General features: G+C 42.0%; 1 protein-coding gene across 4 annotated transcripts in view; it reads right to left on the reverse strand.

The window, feature by feature from the left end:
- Positions 1-621: 621 nt before the first annotated feature.
- Positions 622-19,726, reverse strand: part of LOC119969690 (E3 ubiquitin-protein ligase Itchy-like) — a 108,305-nt gene continuing 89,200 nt past the window's right edge. For all 4 annotated transcript variants that reach the window (XM_038803676.1, XM_038803679.1, XM_038803678.1 and 1 more), the window contains 5 exons: positions 19,059-19,179; positions 17,920-18,024; positions 14,633-14,729; positions 10,444-10,516; positions 622-8,515 (listed from right to left, as the gene is read on the reverse strand). In XM_038803676.1, the coding sequence (XP_038659604.1) occupies positions 8,416-8,515; positions 10,444-10,516; positions 14,633-14,729; positions 17,920-18,024; positions 19,059-19,179 (496 nt within the window). In that variant the 3' untranslated portion in view covers positions 622-8,415. The remainder of the gene's footprint in view (positions 8,516-10,443; positions 10,517-14,632; positions 14,730-17,919; positions 18,025-19,058; positions 19,180-19,726) is intronic.

The following is a 19,726-nucleotide window of genomic DNA, read 5'->3' on the forward strand; positions in this document are numbered from 1 at the left end:
AAATAACTGGGACTACACAAAAAAATGTAAAATATTTTGATAGAAAAGTTCCTACTTAGTTGCATATGAAGAGCCAGCCAGATCTCAACAAGGAGCTTTGTGAGCAAGTACTGACTGATGACCCAGGATAATCTACCACCAAGGGCGGCACGGTGGCACAGTGGTTAGCACTGCCGCATCACAGCTCCAGGCACCCAAGCCTTGGGTGACTATGCAAAGTCTGCACATTCTCCCCGCGTCTGTCTGGGTTTCCTCTGGGTGCTCTGGTTTCCTCCCACAGTCCAAAGATGTGCAGGTTAGGTGGATTGGCCATTCTAAATTGCCCTTAAGTGTCCAAAACGGTTAGGAAGGGTTATTGGGTTATAGGTAGGGGGTGGGGGCCTAGGAAGGGTGCTGTTTTGGAGGGTTAATGCAGACTCGATGGGCCGAATGGCCTCCTTCTGCACTGGAGGGAATCTATGATTCTAACTTTAAAACTGGGGCAAAATAGTATAGGTCAATTCAATCAGGTTTTATGGAACTGGAATGAAAATTTGCACCTCACTAGAATGGGGCCAAAACATTGGCCCTCATAGAACCAGAGAAAGATTAACCAGACCCCAAAACTCTCACAGCATGTTATTTGTTTTAAAGAGAAGCTTTTTATTTTTTTTACAATGTTAACTATTTTTACATAGATAAACAGGATAAGAAGCTTGTGCCAAGAGGCCAGAATTACCTTAGTAGCCTCAACCCATTTCTGGAACAATCAAATTCAGCTTTACAAAAGGATTAAACACGGAAATATTAACATGATTTACAATCCTTAGATATCATACAGTGGAAATTAGACACGATATAGAAAGCCCAAAGTTCTGAGGAGAAATTACCTGGATTTCTTTAAATTATGTTGCAGCTTCAGAAATGACATTCATCAAACTTCCTAAGGAATTTACTTGGAAATATTTCTAATGTTACTTACTTGAAATACCAAACACATTTTATTTTAATTCAAATTAATATCAGTGCTTTTTATATAACATTGGGTTATATGCTTGCAGGGCTCGAGTGAAAATGCTACACAGCTATTATCCAATGGATTTCTGGATACTTAATGCGACATTACAACAGACTACGAAGGTATAATTTTGCAATGGAATTTATTTCCCTGTAACAAGGGTGGACACAAAAGGAAGATTTCAACAATATGCCTAGAGACTAGCAGAATAGCACTCAAACCAAGGGGGCTGGGTTGCTGATTTGTATGGTCTTGGTTTGATTTCGGCTGATATGCCGCCTAACTTTAAGCTGTCTCTCTGAAGATGCAGAGCAGTGGGTAAGTAATTGCGAGGGATGATTGGCAAAGACAAACAAGATTATTTGCCTGCTTCAAAGGGGGGGACGGGACCCAAAGAGTCGGGGCTTGGAGGAAGCTGTGCATGTCTTCCAAACCACAAAGAATTCAAGACTGGAATAAGGAATAGTTTTATTTTTATAAAAAAAAACAGTAGTCTAATTTATCCTGTTATTTTGTATTGATACAAAATGTTTGGTCACAACATACCATGGGTTAATATCAGTAAACATTAGTGCATTCACTGATACCTCTGACAGATGTTGTATTTTACCAAAAGAGATGGAGGAAGAAAGAAAACAGTGCCAGCAACTCGCGCATATGTAAATGCACTGTATCAAGACAGGATCAGAATCTTTCATTAATGCTTGCTGGCTGAAACAAGGACTACACAAATTGGTGCAAAGTTGTGTGCGAGAGAGAAACAGATTTCCAAATTCTTTTGGATTGCTGGCTGAAACAAGGACTACACAAATTGGTGCAAAGTTGTGTGCTAGAGAGAAACAGATTTCCAAATTCTTTTGGATGAGGCTCTAGCCTAACATTTCTGTTTTTTAGTACAGCGGTAATTATACTGAGGGAGCTGAGGAAACTACATTATTCTATTCACACACACTCTGTAAAATGAAAAATTACTGAGTTTCAAAAGTGATAAATTAATATTTTTTAAAAAATGCAAGTCATTACCATTGGATAATTAGCTCGGTTTCATCTTTCTGCTGCCCACAAATCACTTCAAATCGTCAGATATCAAACTATCGCGCAGATAGGATGAAATCTGGTTTCCTCTTAATATCACAGTGGATAAGTTAATTCATAACAAAGTGCAGCTCCCATGGCTTCAGATTCCAGTTATTTCCTGAACAAAGTAGTAGACATTCAGTAGTTTCCCTTCATCTCTCCCCTCGTGAATTGACACAAACACTTACTGTAAACTCCAGATCCAATACATTGCTGTGGTTTCACCCTTCCTCCTCATGAGGATTTTGAGGCCCAGCAAGGTGCAGTTCCAACACACCACCCAACAGGGCATTCTTAGGGACCCAGTCCCCATCGATTTCTACACAAATGCGCTTTCAGCAGGGCTCATTGGGTACACATTCAAGTTTTAGCATCTTGGGGCAATTTTCCTTTTCCCTTGGCCAGGATATGGAGGTCAATTATAGCAACACCTATTACCACCCAGTTAACATCAACAAACTCAGTATATAACCAGGGGTCAAACAGACAACAGTCTGGTGTCTAATAATTTAGTTACGTGCAGCCTTTACCAACTGAGTCATTAAGAGCTGTATCATCGCTTCTCTTTAGACTGCCAGTCAGTTTTATGGGGAAAAAACTGCAATCATATGCATTGATAAGTCATTACCCTGTTAGTGAGATGGTCAAAAGCATGAACAGACACCTTAAATACAATATCATATGCCCATGTAGACCAACTAGTTAAAAAATGGGAAAAAAATATTATGCTTCAGGTGTGCTAGTTGAAAACTGACTACAATTTAATTAGTTCTGATCAACGCTCAAAATGTTTGCCGTGTTTTACTATGCAAGTCCATAAAGTTGAGAGAAACCTGCATCCCCCACTGTAACAAAACTGAAGAACGGCTCCACTTATACCTCCCATGTTCTGAATGAGTCAGATACAGATTAATCAACAAGGAGTGGTAATATTGTAGGGAAGCGATTTTACAGGAGAAAAGCAATTAGCTTCCTGTATTATATCAGTCTTAGCTCCATTCATAAAACATTTGTGGAGTCTGATTAGAAGAATTAAAATGATGCAAATGGATCTGAATCCCCAGTGACAATATAGATCAATTAAAGTACTGCCTCTCACTAATCTGGCATTAAGTTTAAACCAATACATAGCCTAATTCATGATCAGCATTTCAAAAGCAACATGAGCTCACCCTTTTCCGCAATTCAGAAGTATGCAGACAAGCATCAAAGTTTTGAAGCAAATTGGTTGTCGAGTCCAACAGGGTTAACACACATCAACAAACTATCATATGGAAATTAAGGCTTTTTTTTTGTAGTTTCCTGGTTAGGCTAAAAGAGAAAACACCTAGCTATGATCACAGAAAGCAGAGTGTTAAATCTCTTAAAATCTGAATGAAAGCTAGGGGTGCAAGTCCCTGGGGTGTGAGCTATTTGATTGTACCTACTCTCAATTACATTGCTGATAGTTCACATTCAGTTTGTGGCTGAACATTAGAAAGAAAGCATCATAGAAAAGCATGGATGATGCATCATTTTTTCCCAAAGAAAAAGAATGGTGAGGGAGGGTGACAAACATGGGCTGGAACAAAGCCCTTTGTGCCATCTTATTGCTCAGAGGGTTTCAGAGAAACCTGCAGCCAAGACTGTCTACTGTTAAGTGGAGGAAAATGTTTTTGTAACAAGCAGGCGGCAAGGCATAGATAAAAGATAAGGTGGCAAGTGTTGCGTCATACAGCCCTTGCATTCCTGTGATTGTTTATTCACATTTAATGGGATATTGGTTTTTAGTATTAAACTGAATGTTCAGTTGTGTTATCAGTACCCTAGCCTTTGTGATGCGTATTACACAGAATTATAGAGATTAAACATTAGTTAGGACTAAATGGTAACAAAACTGGTCTTTCAAAGGCTGTAACATTTTTTAGTTAATCCAAAGCATTCCACCTTCTAACCTTCGCAATATTCTCTCTACAGGGCTCACATTGAATCAAGTTGGCCAGCATCTCAAAAACAGGTACACCAAAGGTGGAGTGCAAAACAGAATATTTAACACTGTCACTAGACGCCGGTTTCTTTCTGGTCAGTCAGATAGGTGACAGTCATGTACTGAAATCTATGCTCAACAGTCTACAAACCGTGTTGAAAAAATTAATGAGGGACGGTCCTCTTTGCTTGACACAAGAGTTCCCCAAGGGTGAGACAAACCCGAATCAAGATAACTTAGAGATGCAGGTTCGCAAGAGCCAAGACTTGGGGACACCTATTGCAAGACAGTCGCCCTATTCAGTCTAGCCACAGAAGTGAGAGGCCTTTAATTTTTTAGTTTGTTTAAGCGGGCCCCACACAATTTGTATAAGTTTAAAAATAAAAATGGTAACCCAAGGTGCTAACTCACACTGGGGTATAGTTGCACAGGCCTCTTGACAAAGTGGTTATCTTTATATACAAATGAAAACTGTAAATATCTGCAGGTGGAGGCGATTCAGATCTTGTTACCTTCTGAAGGCCACATGTGCATTATCAAGTACAGGATTTTAATGGATTAACAATCCGGAATCCGTATTGAAGTTTCCCTCCTCAGCACAGGGTCAGAGGCCAACCACTTAACTCCACATGGATTAACTAATTGGGACTTTCCAATTCTTGCAGTTCAGACAGGAACATGCACTAATCAACAGACCAACTAAGCTTAAAACTGGAAACTCAGTGATTACTTACAAATGCAAACTGATGTTAAAACTTACAATTGGCAGGTTTTAACAAAAAAAGGTCTGGCCTTGATACCCTATATACATAATTTATAACTATTGATAAAATGAGAAAATATATTACAAATATATTCTGGCTTAAGAACAGGTTTTGTTAAAATAAGACAACTAAGTTTCTTCACTGTCCTCATTCCAATGTCCTCTCACCCTGTCCTGAAAGTAACCACTTTGCTGGAGTAGCTCCACTTGCGCCAGTCTTCACATAAGCAGTTGCATTTCACCATCAGCTTAGACAGTGCAAGTTCAGGGACAATTAAAGCATGGAGTGCTTGAAAATGGGACTCTGGTCCTCAATAGATCTCAACACACACACCTTCCAGCATGATTCACAGAATACTGATCAAGAGCAGGATCCTGGGTGAATTGCCCCTTCCTACCTGAGAGCACTTGGATAATTGCTAAATATAACCATTACCCCTCACTGAGATTAAGAAAATCAGGAGAAACCAATTATTGCAGTCAGCAACTTCCGGTTTGTATGATTCAGTATTAAAACTTTCCATACACCTTTTAAAAAGGTGCGGGAGGGAAGAGAACATTGATCCCACTGAATTGTAGAAAGGGTATACACTATTCTATAGAGTAGATGCTGATGGGAGTAATTTAAATTCTGCATTGAAAGCAGATGCTGGCCCTACATCTAATTAAAAAATGTTTTTTTTAAAGAGTACCCAATTATTTTTTTTCCAATTAAGGGACAATTTAGCGTGGCCAATCCACCTAACTTGCGCATCTTTGGGTTGTGGGGTGAAACCCACACAGACATGGGGAGAACATGCAAACTCCACACGGACAGTGACCCAAGGCCAGGATCGAACCCAGGTCCTCAGCACTGTAGGCAGCAGTGCTCCCCACTGTGCCACCAGCCCTAAATCTCATGTCAGAGAAGTTACAAATAGTTTGAAGTAAACTGCATTCATGTACCTTTCTTATTTTTGTTTTAAATTGGAAAAGGCCAGATCTTCCCAAACTATGAGAGTAGACAAATAAAAATAAAAAATCATTGGGAGTCGTAGCTTTTTAAAATACAAATTGAGAATACCCAATTCCTTTTTTTTCCAATTAAGGGGCAATTTAGCGTGGCCAATCCACCTACCCTGCACCTCTGGGTTGTAGGCGGAGAGACCCAGGCAGAAATGGGAGAATGCGCAAACTCCACATGGACAGTGACCCGGGGCCGGGATCGAACCAGAGTCCTCGGCGCCGTGAGGCAGCAGTGCTAACCGCCTGGGAGTCGCAGTTAACTTCTCAAACCAAAGCCTTCAATAATCTGGGGGGTACGAAACGGATCATCGCCTGCTGCATTCCCTCACACCACTGCCACCTGCAATTCTTATTTCTTCCTCAAACCATCAACATATTCTGGATTACAGTCCCATAGCTGTCAACTGTCCTAACTGACAACCATGGGCCCACAGAGTGTGCATTTGCAGAAATTTCTCCAAGCTAAATTCTCTCCTCACCAAAATGTACATACACACACTTAACAGCAGAATCACCCTAGAGGCCTTTGCTCATACCCTGGCTAGTCTCAACTGAAATGATCTAAAGTTAGATTATAAACAGAATCTCAGAATACAAAAATAATCATCTGCTGGAGGTGATTTTGGGGACATGCTTCCCAGCTGAGAAAAGTTATAACTTGTCCTCTTATACAGAAACTTAAAATCCCTCGAAATGAAATTCACTTAAATCTTTTCGCTTGGGTGTCAACGTGGATTCTAATGGATGAACACTAGATGTTCATAGTTAGGAACAGGGATGAGGGGCTAAAAAGTGACAGGGGAATGCCAAGTGACTCTCCCAAATTATATGGGGCCATTTTCAAACTCATCGTCCATGGATTGTTAGCAAGGCTCTGAGAAAGTAGAAACTCTTTCATAAATGGACACAAAGTGAACATTTATGGGCAAGAGAGAATTATATAAAGATGCTCAAGAGTTACTCCTGGTCATACAGGATTGCTTAGTCACTGAAAAGTTCCTTCTGAATGTGACAATTGCCCTTTCCCATTTCGGAAACTTATGCGCATCTCACTTGCAAAGTGTTCTACACGGTTGACATTTTTCAAATCCATAAACTAAAGATACGAAGTAGAAACAGGAAATTCAATTGCAGAATAATTGCCTCGAGTGCAACTTGCCCAAACTGAATGTGGGAGCCGCATATGGGGAAGTGTCACTTTAAAACATCCTCAGAAGTTATTTGCAAAGTTGCACTGGCAAAAAAGATAGCAAATGGAAAAACACAACCTCTAGCTAAAGATGACATTATTATACAGCAGCCCTTCCTGAATCAGAGGTGTCAGCACACATACCATAAAAATATTTCCCAATCAAGCTCTATAAAACTAGAGCCATGATTGATCTACACATCTCATTCCTTTAAAAATATAGGGCAAAAGCCTCTGTTTACTAGCTACCCTTTATACAGAGGAGGAAGAATATATCTGGATTTTTAAAAATAAATTTAAAGTACCCAATTATTTTTTTCCCAATTAAGGGGCAATTTAGCGTGGCCAATCCACCTAACCTGCACACCTTTGGGTTGTGGGGGTGAAACCCACGCAGACACGGGGAGAATGTGCAAACTCCACACGGACAGTGACCTAGGGCCGGGATTCAAACCCGGGTCCTCAGCGCCGCAGTCCCAGTGCTATCCACTGTGCCACATGCCGCTCTTTATATCTGGGATTATGAGCACTACTGGTACAATGTGTTTTTTAAGAGACTGTTTAAAATAAAAATTAATAAAAGGTGCAATGTTAGAGTAGACATCTGTTCACCAAACAGTAGCCTGCACCTATCTTTCAAGTATCAACAGTGCTGGAGAAAAAAAAACATTTCACTCGGAATTTGTCACATGGTAAGGACTCCCTGAATTCCACTCCACTTACTTAAATTAAATTAAAATTGAAAACATTGACGTGAACTTAAATTAATTTCAAAATGAAATATGAATACATCTTTTGGCAAAGACGGAATGGAGGCGGGTAGCGGGGAAAGAGGAGATTGTTGTAATGGGCCATGAGGACGCAAAGAATGTGATACAAGCGGAAAGCAAGAAAAGGGGAGATAAAGACAGGGGGAGGATATACACAATCTGGGTTGTTTCTTAGTTCATCGGTGGAACATGCATCTGGTTAGTTAACAGGTTTTCCAGCTCTGCTTCAGCGCCAATTATAAGATGCTATTAATTCCAGGAAGCCCTCTCCTGACCATCTCTAAATCATCAACTGTATTCCTATGTGTAAGTGGGGGATCAGCTTGTACAGCTTGTATCCTTCACATACAACACAAATGAACACACTACAGTTTTAAACTATTTATCACAGCACATTAATTCTATTTAAGCATGTACAATTTCCTCATTATATTAGATTCTTCAGCTTGTAAATACAGAGTGACAAAGCCAAGACAAAAGCTTTTCAGCCATTCCCCACAGGGTTTCTAACACAACAGACAGTCTTGACATGTCTGGATAAACAGATGTCTACTGGAAAGTAAAGCATAAGAAATGAAATACATTCCTCCTTTACAGAATCGCTTAAACGACAGCACAATACTCTTTCCTAACAAGATTATACAGTAGTTATTCTTGTCCAAAACCTTCAGTTTCTTCGATTGCAAATAACAGTTTTTCCTTCAGTTGCTCAAAACTCTTGTACGGCGGCAGATCCAGACGATTAAAACTAGAGGGAAAGATGTTTGAAAAAAAATAATCAGAACCACGGTAGTATTACTTGAGATTTAAGTTCAATTACGCATTACTCAATCACAACTCAGATTATTACAAAAGAGCTGGCTTTGTTTTCTACAGAAGAAACCTCTTCTTTTCTCCCCCAAACGTTAGTTTATTCTTGGATCCAACTGCTCTCTGCCATAAGCACCACTCCCTGACTTGTATTCAGCTTTTTCTCAGAGAGAGAAGTATCTCGCTGCTGTCCCATTCAGTCTGACTTACAGAAGAGAGTACACGCGAGAGATCACGGAGGTTTTTCAAGCTCACTCACTATAGGTGGGCTCCCACAGCAGTGTGAGATTGTGTTTTGGGATAGCAAGTGACAGACACAGCTCTTGATGTCAGATGTTGCTCTTTGTGGTCACGATGAACTCTGTTCACCATTAGAAAGCAAAATTCTAAATGGTTTACTTAAGCTGCTGGCAGTTACCAGGCATTCACAGACTGACATTTCTCAGGTGATTTACAATATAGATCGCAGCAACTGCATGAAGAACTGTGCATCTACCATCAACTGCTCTCCTATAGTCTAAAAGCACCTGATCATTGAAGGACACTTGATACTCCTGATATTTGATTGACTGAAAAAAACCAACCTAAAAAGCCATTGGAGGCAAACTGCAGGGAAAAAAACTAAATAGATATATTTCTTCATCCAATATATGAACCACACACCCGCACCAAGTAGCGATAGTCAAAGTAAGTGTGACATAAATGAGATGGAAGGCCAAAATCGATGGGCCGAATGGCCTCCTTCTGCACTGTAAATTCTATAAATTCTATGAAAAAAAAAATTCTATAAAAGAGGTGAAAAGGGCGCAAAACTAAAATTCCAATGGCTGTCTTGTATTTAAGACCCTCATCCCAGGAATGAGACAAGTGAGCCTTCTCTGACTGCTAACACAATTATATCTCTTCAAACAAGGAAAATGGAACCGCATGCAGTATTCCAGATGTAGTCTCACCAAGCCCCTGCAGCAAAACCTCTCTACTTTTATATTCCATTCCCCTTGCAACAGCATCAACATTCCACTTGCCTTGCTAAGATGGTGAAGTGATCACCTAGAGTTCTACAAGATATTAAACAGTATAGAAAGAGTAAATCCAGACAAATGCTTCTGTGATGGTAAGACAAGAGTGTAGATGCTTGGGGGCAAAAACGTCTACGCATACAGAGTGGTGAGCACGTGGAATGGAGTTCCAGCAAGAGAAATGGAGGCAATAAAGTCTGGAATAATGTAAGAAACAATAATAATCTTTATTATTAGTGTTACAAGTAGGCTTACATTAACTGCAATGAAGTTACTGTGAAAATCCCCTAGTTGCCACACTCTGGCGTGTGTTCGGGTATGCAGAGGGAGAATTCAGAATGTTCAATTCACTTAACAGCACGTCTTTCGGGATGTGGGAGGAAACCGGAACACACGGAGGAAACCCACGCAGCCACGGAGAGAATGTGCAGACTCCGCACAGACAGCAATCTAAGTGGGAATCGCACCCAGGGACCTGGAACAGTTCTAACCACTGTGCTACCGTGGGTGCAGTGATTGTGTCCAAGGTCTCTAATCAGTTTGTGAGGCTGTTTTGGGCTGGAATGATTTGGCACTGTTACTCAGGGGTTGTAAAGCTACTGGTGTAGGAGGAAGTGAAACCTTTACTGCCTCCTACGGAGACCATGATTTTAAATGGGTCAGAGTGAAGAGAGAGTTATATTTCGCATTCATGAAAGATTTTTTAAAACCTGAGAAACATATGAAAAAACTTATTTTCCAACACTGAACACAAGTATTTAAAGTTAAGGAGTTGAGGAATGTAAAGAACAGAAATTGTATTTGGACCATCAAAAAATATGGTATTTTCTTAAAATGCTTAACTCACCAGGTGTGGCTCCTTGGCAGCCAGTTTTCCTTCCCTACTTTTTCAACACAGAATTTCTGAGGACCATTGCTCCCTACATCAAAACATAACAGAATTATCAGTTAGCATTTTTCAGTTCAGTGAGACTGTCAAGAACAACTTTCATTTACATAACAAAATGCCCCAAGACGCTTTACAGGCATAATAAAATAAAATCTCGACACAGAATCACATAAGGATACATTAGGCAAGATGACCAAAGGTTTAGTGAGGGGTAGGCTTTAAGAAGTGTCTTAAAGGAACAAAGAGGTAGAGAAATTTAGGGAGAGAATTTACGGTCTTGGAAGTTGAAGGCTGCCAATGGTGGAGCAATTAAAATTAGGAAAGCTCCAGAGAACAGAATAGGCAAAGGGCAGAGATCTGACGAGGCTATAAGGCTGGAGGAGATGGGAAGGCATGGGGAAATACATGGATATAAAACCAGATAAGAATTTTAAAATTGAGACATTGCTTAACTGGAAGCCAATTAAGGTCAGTTGACAGAGGGGAGATGGGTGAGCTGGACAGCATAATTAAGGACAAGGGTATCAGAATTTTGAATATCCTTTAGTTTGCACAGGGTAAACTAGGGTAGCCAGCTCGGAGTGCATTAAAATAGTTAAGTGCAGAGATTGTAGAGAATACTTTGATAGCAGGATGCTAGATTTTAGAGAAAGAAAGCATTAAAAAAAAGTGTGCTCCCAAGACGGTGGTTGTAACGACCATCCTCACTTGAAGGAAGAATGTCTGCCCCTCCAAGTGTCTCAGCTGGTTAAGACTGTACAAAAGACAAATCTTTGATCTCAATATGTCCAAAGGTAACCAGTTTAAGCTAGAGTAGCAATTCAATGCTACAACTGCTTCCAGTATACATACAGTGCGAGCATACATTAAAAAGTGTTTACGATCACTATCCAGCAACCCCGATTTAAAATGGTATCAGGTAAGGTGCCGGTTGTGATCCTGCTGCGGCTCAGAGAAACAAACACTTGGCTTACCGACTGGAGGATATTTGGCACCGGAGGAACTGGCCAATGACAACTGAAATCAACGCCTTGAGAAGGACAGCACCGGAAAACGATAAAATTAGTAGGAAAAGGATGAAAAAAGGAGAACTGTAGGTGGTCCACTTTTCCACCAGTTACAAATCCATGCTCCATTTGTCTGAAACTGCTAACGTAAGCAAAGCTGCCAAAGCTTCTCATCCTGTATTTTCCCCGTGAAAGAAATTGATCGACAAGCTTGTGGAAATTAATCCAGAGGTAGTTACAATGTAATAAACACAGACATGCAAATAAGGAAGGGCATGAAGCCAAAAGTTTAATGGTTGTGTCTGCTTTGGCACAACTTAAGAATAATGTGTGCTATTTAAGAACTAGCACACTGTGAACGCACATTTTACACCACTGCTAGGGCACTTGACTGCCTTTCACATCTGACAAATGTAATGCTCGTTTTTGAATAAGGGATTCAACACTGATCACTCTTCCAAGAAAGTTCATTTTTAAAAGCAAAATATGTTCACACAGTGGTTACGATCTGAGTAAGTCTTGGAAATTAGCTTTATAGTCAGTATTTTTGTGCACAAACGCGTCAAAAAATTATACGTGGGACATGGCTGTCAGTGGCAAGATCAGCAGCTATTACCCATTCCTAATTGCTCACAAGGTGGTGGTGGTGAGTCACATTTGTGAACCCTTGCAGTCCGTGTGGCCAAAGTATTCCCAACAGTGCTGTTTGGGAGGGAGATCCAGGATTTTGACCCAGCAAATTCATCTTTCAGATATCTTTGCCAATTTGCTAGTCTATATGAAGATTGGAGGCCCCCACAGCTATTATGTAACCTTTTTGTCACGAGTTCTAGTAATTTATATTTAGCAAGAAATTGTTGGAGCTTGTAATAATGACATTAAATACTGGGAAGACTGGAGCCATTCTTTTTGGACCCTGCTCCAAAATTCACTCCCTGGATACCAATTCCATCCCTCTCCTTGGCAATAATCTGAGATTATGTCAGTCTGTTTGCAAACCTTGGCGTCACATTTGATTCTGAGATGAACGCCTGACCTCTTATTTGTGGCACCACAAACACCACCTATTTCCAACTCCATATCACCTGATTTCATCCTGGACTTGGCTCATCTGCTGCAGAAACCCTTATTCATACCTTTGTTACCTGTAGACTCAATTATTCCAATGCACACCTAGCTAATCTCCCACATTTTACCCTCTGTACTCTTGAGGTTGTCCAAAGCGTTCCTGCCAATGTCTTATCCTGCATTTTGGAAAAAAGCATGATCCCAGCTCTGGGTGCAGGTGAGGAGGATTTCTGCGCATACGCGCGAGCATCCTGTGCAGCCACTCAATGGCCAGCAGCTGGGCAGCACCCTGATTCACAGGGGGCAGTGGAGAGTTTTTTTGGGTTTGCTGACAGTAAATGGAGTGTGAGGCAGAGGGGGAGAGGTGGAAGCGAAGAGTCACTAATGCTGTGCAAAATGAAACACTCTGGGTATGGTATGGTTCATGTAGAGGGAAAGACAGTGGAGTTATTTTGTGCAAAATGTAGGTTCACTGGGCCGTTTCATGAAAAACCATCCTATTAATACCAGGACACCTGGTCACCATATCCCTGACCACGTGAAAGTGCATTGAAATAAACAGGGTGCATACAAACTTCCACCTAGCTCCAAGTCATACACCACTCTGACTTTGAAGTAAATCACTAGTCCTTCATTGCTGGCTCAAAATCCTGGAACTTTTCACCAAACTGAACTTAGGGAGTACCTTCAACACACAGACTGTAGCGGTTCAGGAAGGTGGATCACCAGCACAGCTAATGAATGGAATTAGAATTCAGTCTTGCATATCACAAGTTTGCTTAGCTTCCATGTTCCATTTGAACTGACCTCTAACTCAGTTTCATTGCAAGTTCATTGCTCGAGTTAACAACTGAAACAGAAAGCCTACTGCAATGCGGCTTGAGTTTCACCTCGACACAATGCCAAATATATATTAAAGTTAGATTCTCCCCAGTAAAGCAAATTGTACTTTTGAATTTGGCACAGCCCGTGTTTCTGAGTTAAGGGCGGCATGGTGGCGTAGTGGTTAGCACTGCCTCGCGGCACCAGGGACCCAGGTTCGATCCCGTGTCGGTCGGGGTCTTACCCTCAGTCCATCTTTGGATAGGTGGATTGGCCACGCTAAATTGTCCCTTTATTGGAAAAAAAAATTAATTGGGTACTTTAAATTTAAAAAAAAAGAAAAAAATGTTTCAGAGTTAAAGACATTAAAAATGTCTTGTTATCAAAAAAAAGAAAGGGCTTGGATCACTCAGAAGTGCAATCAGAAGCAGTAAATCTGGTAGGTTGTCCAACTCTCCAATAGAACTTTAGTTAGGCCACAGTTGGAGTATCGTGTTCAATTCTGGTCGCCACACTACTAGAAGGATCTGGATGCTTTGGAGAGGGTGCAAAGAGATTTACCAGGTTGTTGCCTGGTATGGAGGGCATTAGCTATGAGGAGAGGTTGAATAAACTTGGTTTATTCTCACTGGAACGTCGGAGGTTGAGGAGCGACTTGATATGGGTTTACAAAATTATGAGGGGCATAGACAGAATGGATAGTCGGACGGTTTACCAGAGTAGAGGGGTCAATTACCAGGGGGCAAGGTTTAAGGGAGATGAACGAGGCAAGCTTTTTACACAGTGGGTGCCTGGAAATCGCTGCTGGAGGGGGTGGTGGTGGGGGGTGGGATGATAATGACGTTTAAAAGGCGTCTTGACAAATACATGAATAGGATGGGAATAGAGGGATACGGACCCTGGGAGTGCAGAAGATTTTAGTTTCGACGGGCAGCATGGTCGGCACAGGCTTGGAGGGCTGAAGGGCCTGTTCCTGTGCTGTAATTTTCTTTGTTCTGGGTATTGAAGTTAACTGTAGGGCCTAGCTGGTGCTCCATCTGAAGTCAGCTAAACCATCAAACATATCAATGTGGTGTATTCACTCACTAAACTAGTGGGAGGAACTCTCATCTCCCCATTACACATTTTAAAACCTGATTCTAGGAACATGCCCTAAAATGGACAATGAATGGCTGCAGATTAAACAAGCAATTTGAATGAACAGCTTCCTCATTATGACCTACACCTATTCGATTTTGAACACTACTTACCCATGAGATCAGCAAAACCACCAACCGGTAAACGGCACGTTCCTGTGACAAACTGCAGCAGACGCATTCGCTTCTCGTTGTCCATTTCTTTCACAACCTAAAGGAGTAGTGTCATTGAGTTGAGATAGATAATCACACGACAGAATTTGTGCAGTGCACATATTTCTTTACCAGTTCACTTGCTGCTGCTGTAAAAATACAAGGCCATTGGAAATTTATACAACCACAATAATCTAGCTGGTACTATTTTGAGGGATGTGTAAGAATAGTGTAACCTGGGGCTGCACATTCACAAATTCTCGAATGCGGTGGGCAAACGGAAATAGCAGTTAAGGAAGCGCATGGGATGTTTGGCATCCTAAAGTGTATTGGATACAATTACAAGGAAGCCATGATAAATTTTTACAAGTCACTGGTTAGGCCCAATTGGCATATTGGGCACAATTCTGGCACCATATTTTAGGAAAGGGCTGGCTTAGCAGTGGGCTAAACAGCTGGCTTGTAATGCAGACCAATGCCAGCAGCGCGGGTTCAATTCCCGTACCAGCCTCCCCGAACAGGCGCCGGAATGTGGCGACTAGGGGCGTTTCACAGTAACTTCATTGAAGCCTACTAGTGACAATAAACAATTATTATTAAGATGTTAAGGCCTTAAAGAGGGTACTTCAGAGGTTTATTGATATGATACCAGAAAAGAGGAACTTGAGTTGTGGAGAGATTAGAGAAGCTGGAATTGATCTCCTCAAAAACAGGGAAGGTTAAGGGGAGATTTAATAAAATAAATTCAAAATTGAGGGATTTGATAGAGCAAATAGGGAGAAACTACTTCCTCTCTTAAGCAGGTGGGTAACCAGGGGTCCTGGATTTAAACTAATTGGCAAAAGAATTAGAAGAGAAACTAGGAACACAGAGCTACAATGATCGAGAGAAGGCACTAGCTGACAGGGTGGTGGAATCAGATTACATCCAAAATGCAATTGGACATGCACATGAAGAGGACCAATTTGTAGAGCTAGAGGAAGAAAATTGGCGTGTGCCACCAAATTGAACAGCTCTTTCAAGTTTCCAAGGCACGCAACAGAATGGCCTCTATGTTCTGTCCGGTTGTATAAACATGGAGTATTCATTTCCTACGCTTAGTCACCCAGGTGATATTAAGTCATCTAATGTGGGCTAACGTCACATGTAGGATGCGCCAGACAGAGGCTGGCAGGGTCCCTTTCTTGAAGCACGAGTGAACCAGTGAAGGCACCTCATGGGAGAAACAAGCAAACGAGAGGGGCCATATTGTTGGAGAGGACAGTGTGAAACAGACTGATAAGCTCGAGGAGATACTTGTCAGGAAGGAAGATGCGTTGCGCGTTTTGAAAAACTTGAGGATAGACAAGTCCCCCGGGCCCGACGGGATATATCCAAGGATTCTATGGGAAGCAAGAAATGAAATTGCAGAGCCGTTGGCAATGATTTTTCGTCCTCGCTGTCAACAGGGGTGGTACCAGAGGATTGGAGAGTGGCGAATGTCGTGCCCCTGTTCAAAAAAGGGAATAGGGATAACCCTGGGAATTACAGGCCAGTTAGTCTTACTTCGGTGGTAGGCAAAGTAATGGAAAGGGTACTGAGGGATAGGATTTCTGAGCATCTGGAAAGGCATTGCTTGATTAGGGATAGTCAGCACGGATTTGTAAGGGGTAGGTCTTGCCTTACAAGTCTTATTGAATTCTTTGAGGAGGTGACCAAGCATGTGGATGAAGGTAAAGCAGTGGATGTAGTGTACATGGATTTTAGTAAGGCATTTGATAAGGTTCCCCATTGTAGGCTTGTGCAGAAAGTAAGGAGGCATGGGATAGTGGGAAATTTGGCCAGTTGGATAACAAACTGGCTAATCGATAGAAGACAGAGAGTGGTGGTGGATGGCAAATATTCAGCCTGGAGCCCAGTTATCAGTGGCGTACCGCAGGGATCAGTTCTGGGTCCTCTGCTGTTTGTGATTTTCATTAACGACTTGGATGAGAGAGTTGAAGGGTGGGTGAGTAAATTTGCAGACGATACGAAGATTGGTGGAGCTGTGGATAGTGAGGAGGGCTGTTGTCGGCTTCAAAGAGACATAGATAGGATGCAGAGCTGGGCTGAGAAGTGGCAGATGGAGTTTAACCCTGACAAGTGTGAGGTTGTCCATTTTGGAAGGACAAATATGAATGCGGAATACAGGGTTAACGGTAGGGTTCATGGCAATGTGGAGGAGCAGAGAGATCTTGGGGTCTATGTTCATGGATCTTTGAAAGTTGCCACTCAAGTGGATAGAGCTGTGAAGAAGGCCTATGGTGTGCTAGCGTTCATTAGCAGAGGGATTGAATTTAAGAGCCGTGAGGTGATGATGCAGCTGTATAAAACCTTGGTCAGGCCATATTTGGAGTACTGTGTGCAGTTCTGGTCGCCTCATTTTAGGAAGGATGTGGAAGCTTTGGAAAAGGTGCAAAGGAGATTTACCAGGATGTTGCCTGGAATGGAGAGTAGGTCTGATGATGAAAGGTTGAGGGAGCTAGGCCTTTTCTCATTAGGACGGAGAAGGATGAGGGGCGACTTGATGGAGGTTTATAAGGTGATCAGGGGAATAGATAGAGTAGACAGTCGGAGACTTTTTCCTCAGGTGGAACAAACCATTACAAGGGGACATAAATTTAAGGTGAATGTTGGCAGATATTGGGGGGGGATGTCAGAGGTAGGTTCTTTTCCCAGAGAGTAGTGGGGGCATGGAATGCACTGCCTGTGGAAGTAGTTGAGTCGGAAACGTTAGGGACCTTCAAGCGGCTATTGGATAGGTACATGGATTAGGGTAGAATAATGGAGTGTAGATTAACTTCTTCTTAAGGGCAGCACGGTAGCATTGTGGATAGCACAATTGCTTCACAGCTCCAGGGTCCCAAGTTCGATTTCGACTTGGGTCACTGTCTGAGTGGAGTCTGCACATCCTCCCCATGTGTGCGTGGGTTTCCTCCGGGTACTCCGGTTTCCTCCCACAGTCCAAAGATGTGCAGGTTGGGTGGATTGGCCATGAAAAATTGCTCTTCCAAAATCCTATGATTAACCTAGGACAAAAGTTCGGCACAACATCGTGGGCCGAAGGGCCTGTTCTGTGCTGTATTTCTCTATCTATCATATGTTGGTTAACACAGTAGCAATGATCAAATTTAATAATTTATAACCAAACAGCTAAAGAGCTAGTGCAACATCTCTGTAGCAAGAACACTTGAGTGCAGCATGTGAAGAATACATAGCCCTTTGCATACCTGCCAAAACCAGATCACTTGTTTGCTGTTCCGGGTATAGTTACGATAGATTGCATTTCTCTGCCAATCATTCAAGTCGATCTCTTGCATTCCACAAAGAAGTACCTGTAAACATTTGAGCAAAATCAAGATTTCCTTAACCCAAGTCAAGGAGTGGAATAATACTGGCACTTGACAAAGAATTGACATCATGGTCTGTAAAAAGACCATCTCATTAGAGCAGTCTGCAGAGCTGCTTCAAGCCACTTTCCAACCGTGGGCAAAGGGCTCCCTCCCCAAAGACTGATACGAAACACAACTAGTTCTCCCAAGAATCTTCTTAGCACTGCCAGAAATTACATAGCAGTGATTTGAAAGGCCATGTCTAAAACTGATCGCATGGTGAAGACGTTTAAATGCTGGCATTCGGACTAAATGTCCAGAAATGAAGTTCAGGTGAAGCTGGTTCAGATGTCGGTGTAAAGATAGGGAATGGGTTTTTAAAGAAATAAATATGAAGGAAGAGGAAAGGATACTAACATTCTGAAAAGCAACAAAAATAACACGACACTCTTCTAAAATGCACTAACCATTTGAGAAATAAATACAACTCAGGTAAACAAATAAATAACAACTCTCAAAGAATTCAACTGATCAGAGTTCAATATAGATCGTTAGGCAAAATAGATATTCCAGATCAGATGATTGCCATTAGTGCCAAAGATGGAAAATGACAGCACAGGTTAGAGATGGCGGATGCTGGTTATACATAGCTCATTTACAGTCAATGGCCTTCACTTGACCCATGCTTCAACAGAACATTCCTCTCAAAATCAGGATAGAAAAAAGGTGGATAACCACAGGTAACTGTGTCATTATAGTAAGTTGTCATAGTCCCAGATGACCATAGGCTGCTTGCTCCTTTTGAGAGGGAGAGCTGACTGATTGTGATTTAATCAGAGGATCACCACACCTCAGGCAAGGGGCAAGGTTGAGAAGGCGGGATTTTCCATGAATGGCCTCAGCCGGCACAGGAATTGAACTCGTTCTGTTGCCCTCACTCTGCAGCACAAACCAGCTGTCCAGCCAACATGAGCTAGTCACTATCATCAAGTTAAACACATAAATGAAACTAAAAGCACTCCAACAAATTACAATACCTCCAATTCTTTGGCATCGAATGACTGAAGATAGTGTAGAGGAAGCACTTCATTAAATCCCTCCAAGAACGCCTGCGTCTGTTCTTCAACACCTCGTGATAGTCTCCACTCAGCAACAAGCCTGCACAGTTCAAACCATTTAACTTAATTTTTAAATTATTTCCAGCAAGTTTACAATACATTGTCTTCGTTATGAGTCACCCCAGTCACCGCATTTGAAGTTGTTTCGATTTAATGGGGCAGGTGCATTTAACAATGAGAGTTTTGTTTTGACATTGTGCCGGGTGTGACCGAGATACATCACCACCATTTTGGAGATATATCTCCCACCCCTACATTGCTTTCACAGCCGACCCTCCTGGTCGCCTGCCAACCTGCCCTCTCATGGCTTCTCCAGCTTGCGGCTTACCTCCCTGATTCTCGCTCTGAAGCTGCTTTGCATGCCTTGCACTGATCGTCTCCTGAGGGCTCACCCACAGTGAGAGAGGCGAGGAGAGAAAAGAGGGATTGGGAAGGTTGGCCAATGACTGGGAGTGTTGGGGAGCACCATGTGCAGTGAGTGGCCTGCACACCCGGCAGCAACTGGGAGGGGTGAGAAGTGGGAGAGGCAGAGTGGAAGGATTGGCAAATGTGAGCGGAAACTCGCCAGAGGTCAAGTAAGAAGAGCA

Source organism: Scyliorhinus canicula, chromosome 7 (assembly GCF_902713615.1).
Source record: "Scyliorhinus canicula chromosome 7, sScyCan1.1, whole genome shotgun sequence".
In the NCBI taxonomy this organism is placed as follows: Eukaryota; Metazoa; Chordata; class Chondrichthyes; order Carcharhiniformes; family Scyliorhinidae; genus Scyliorhinus; species Scyliorhinus canicula.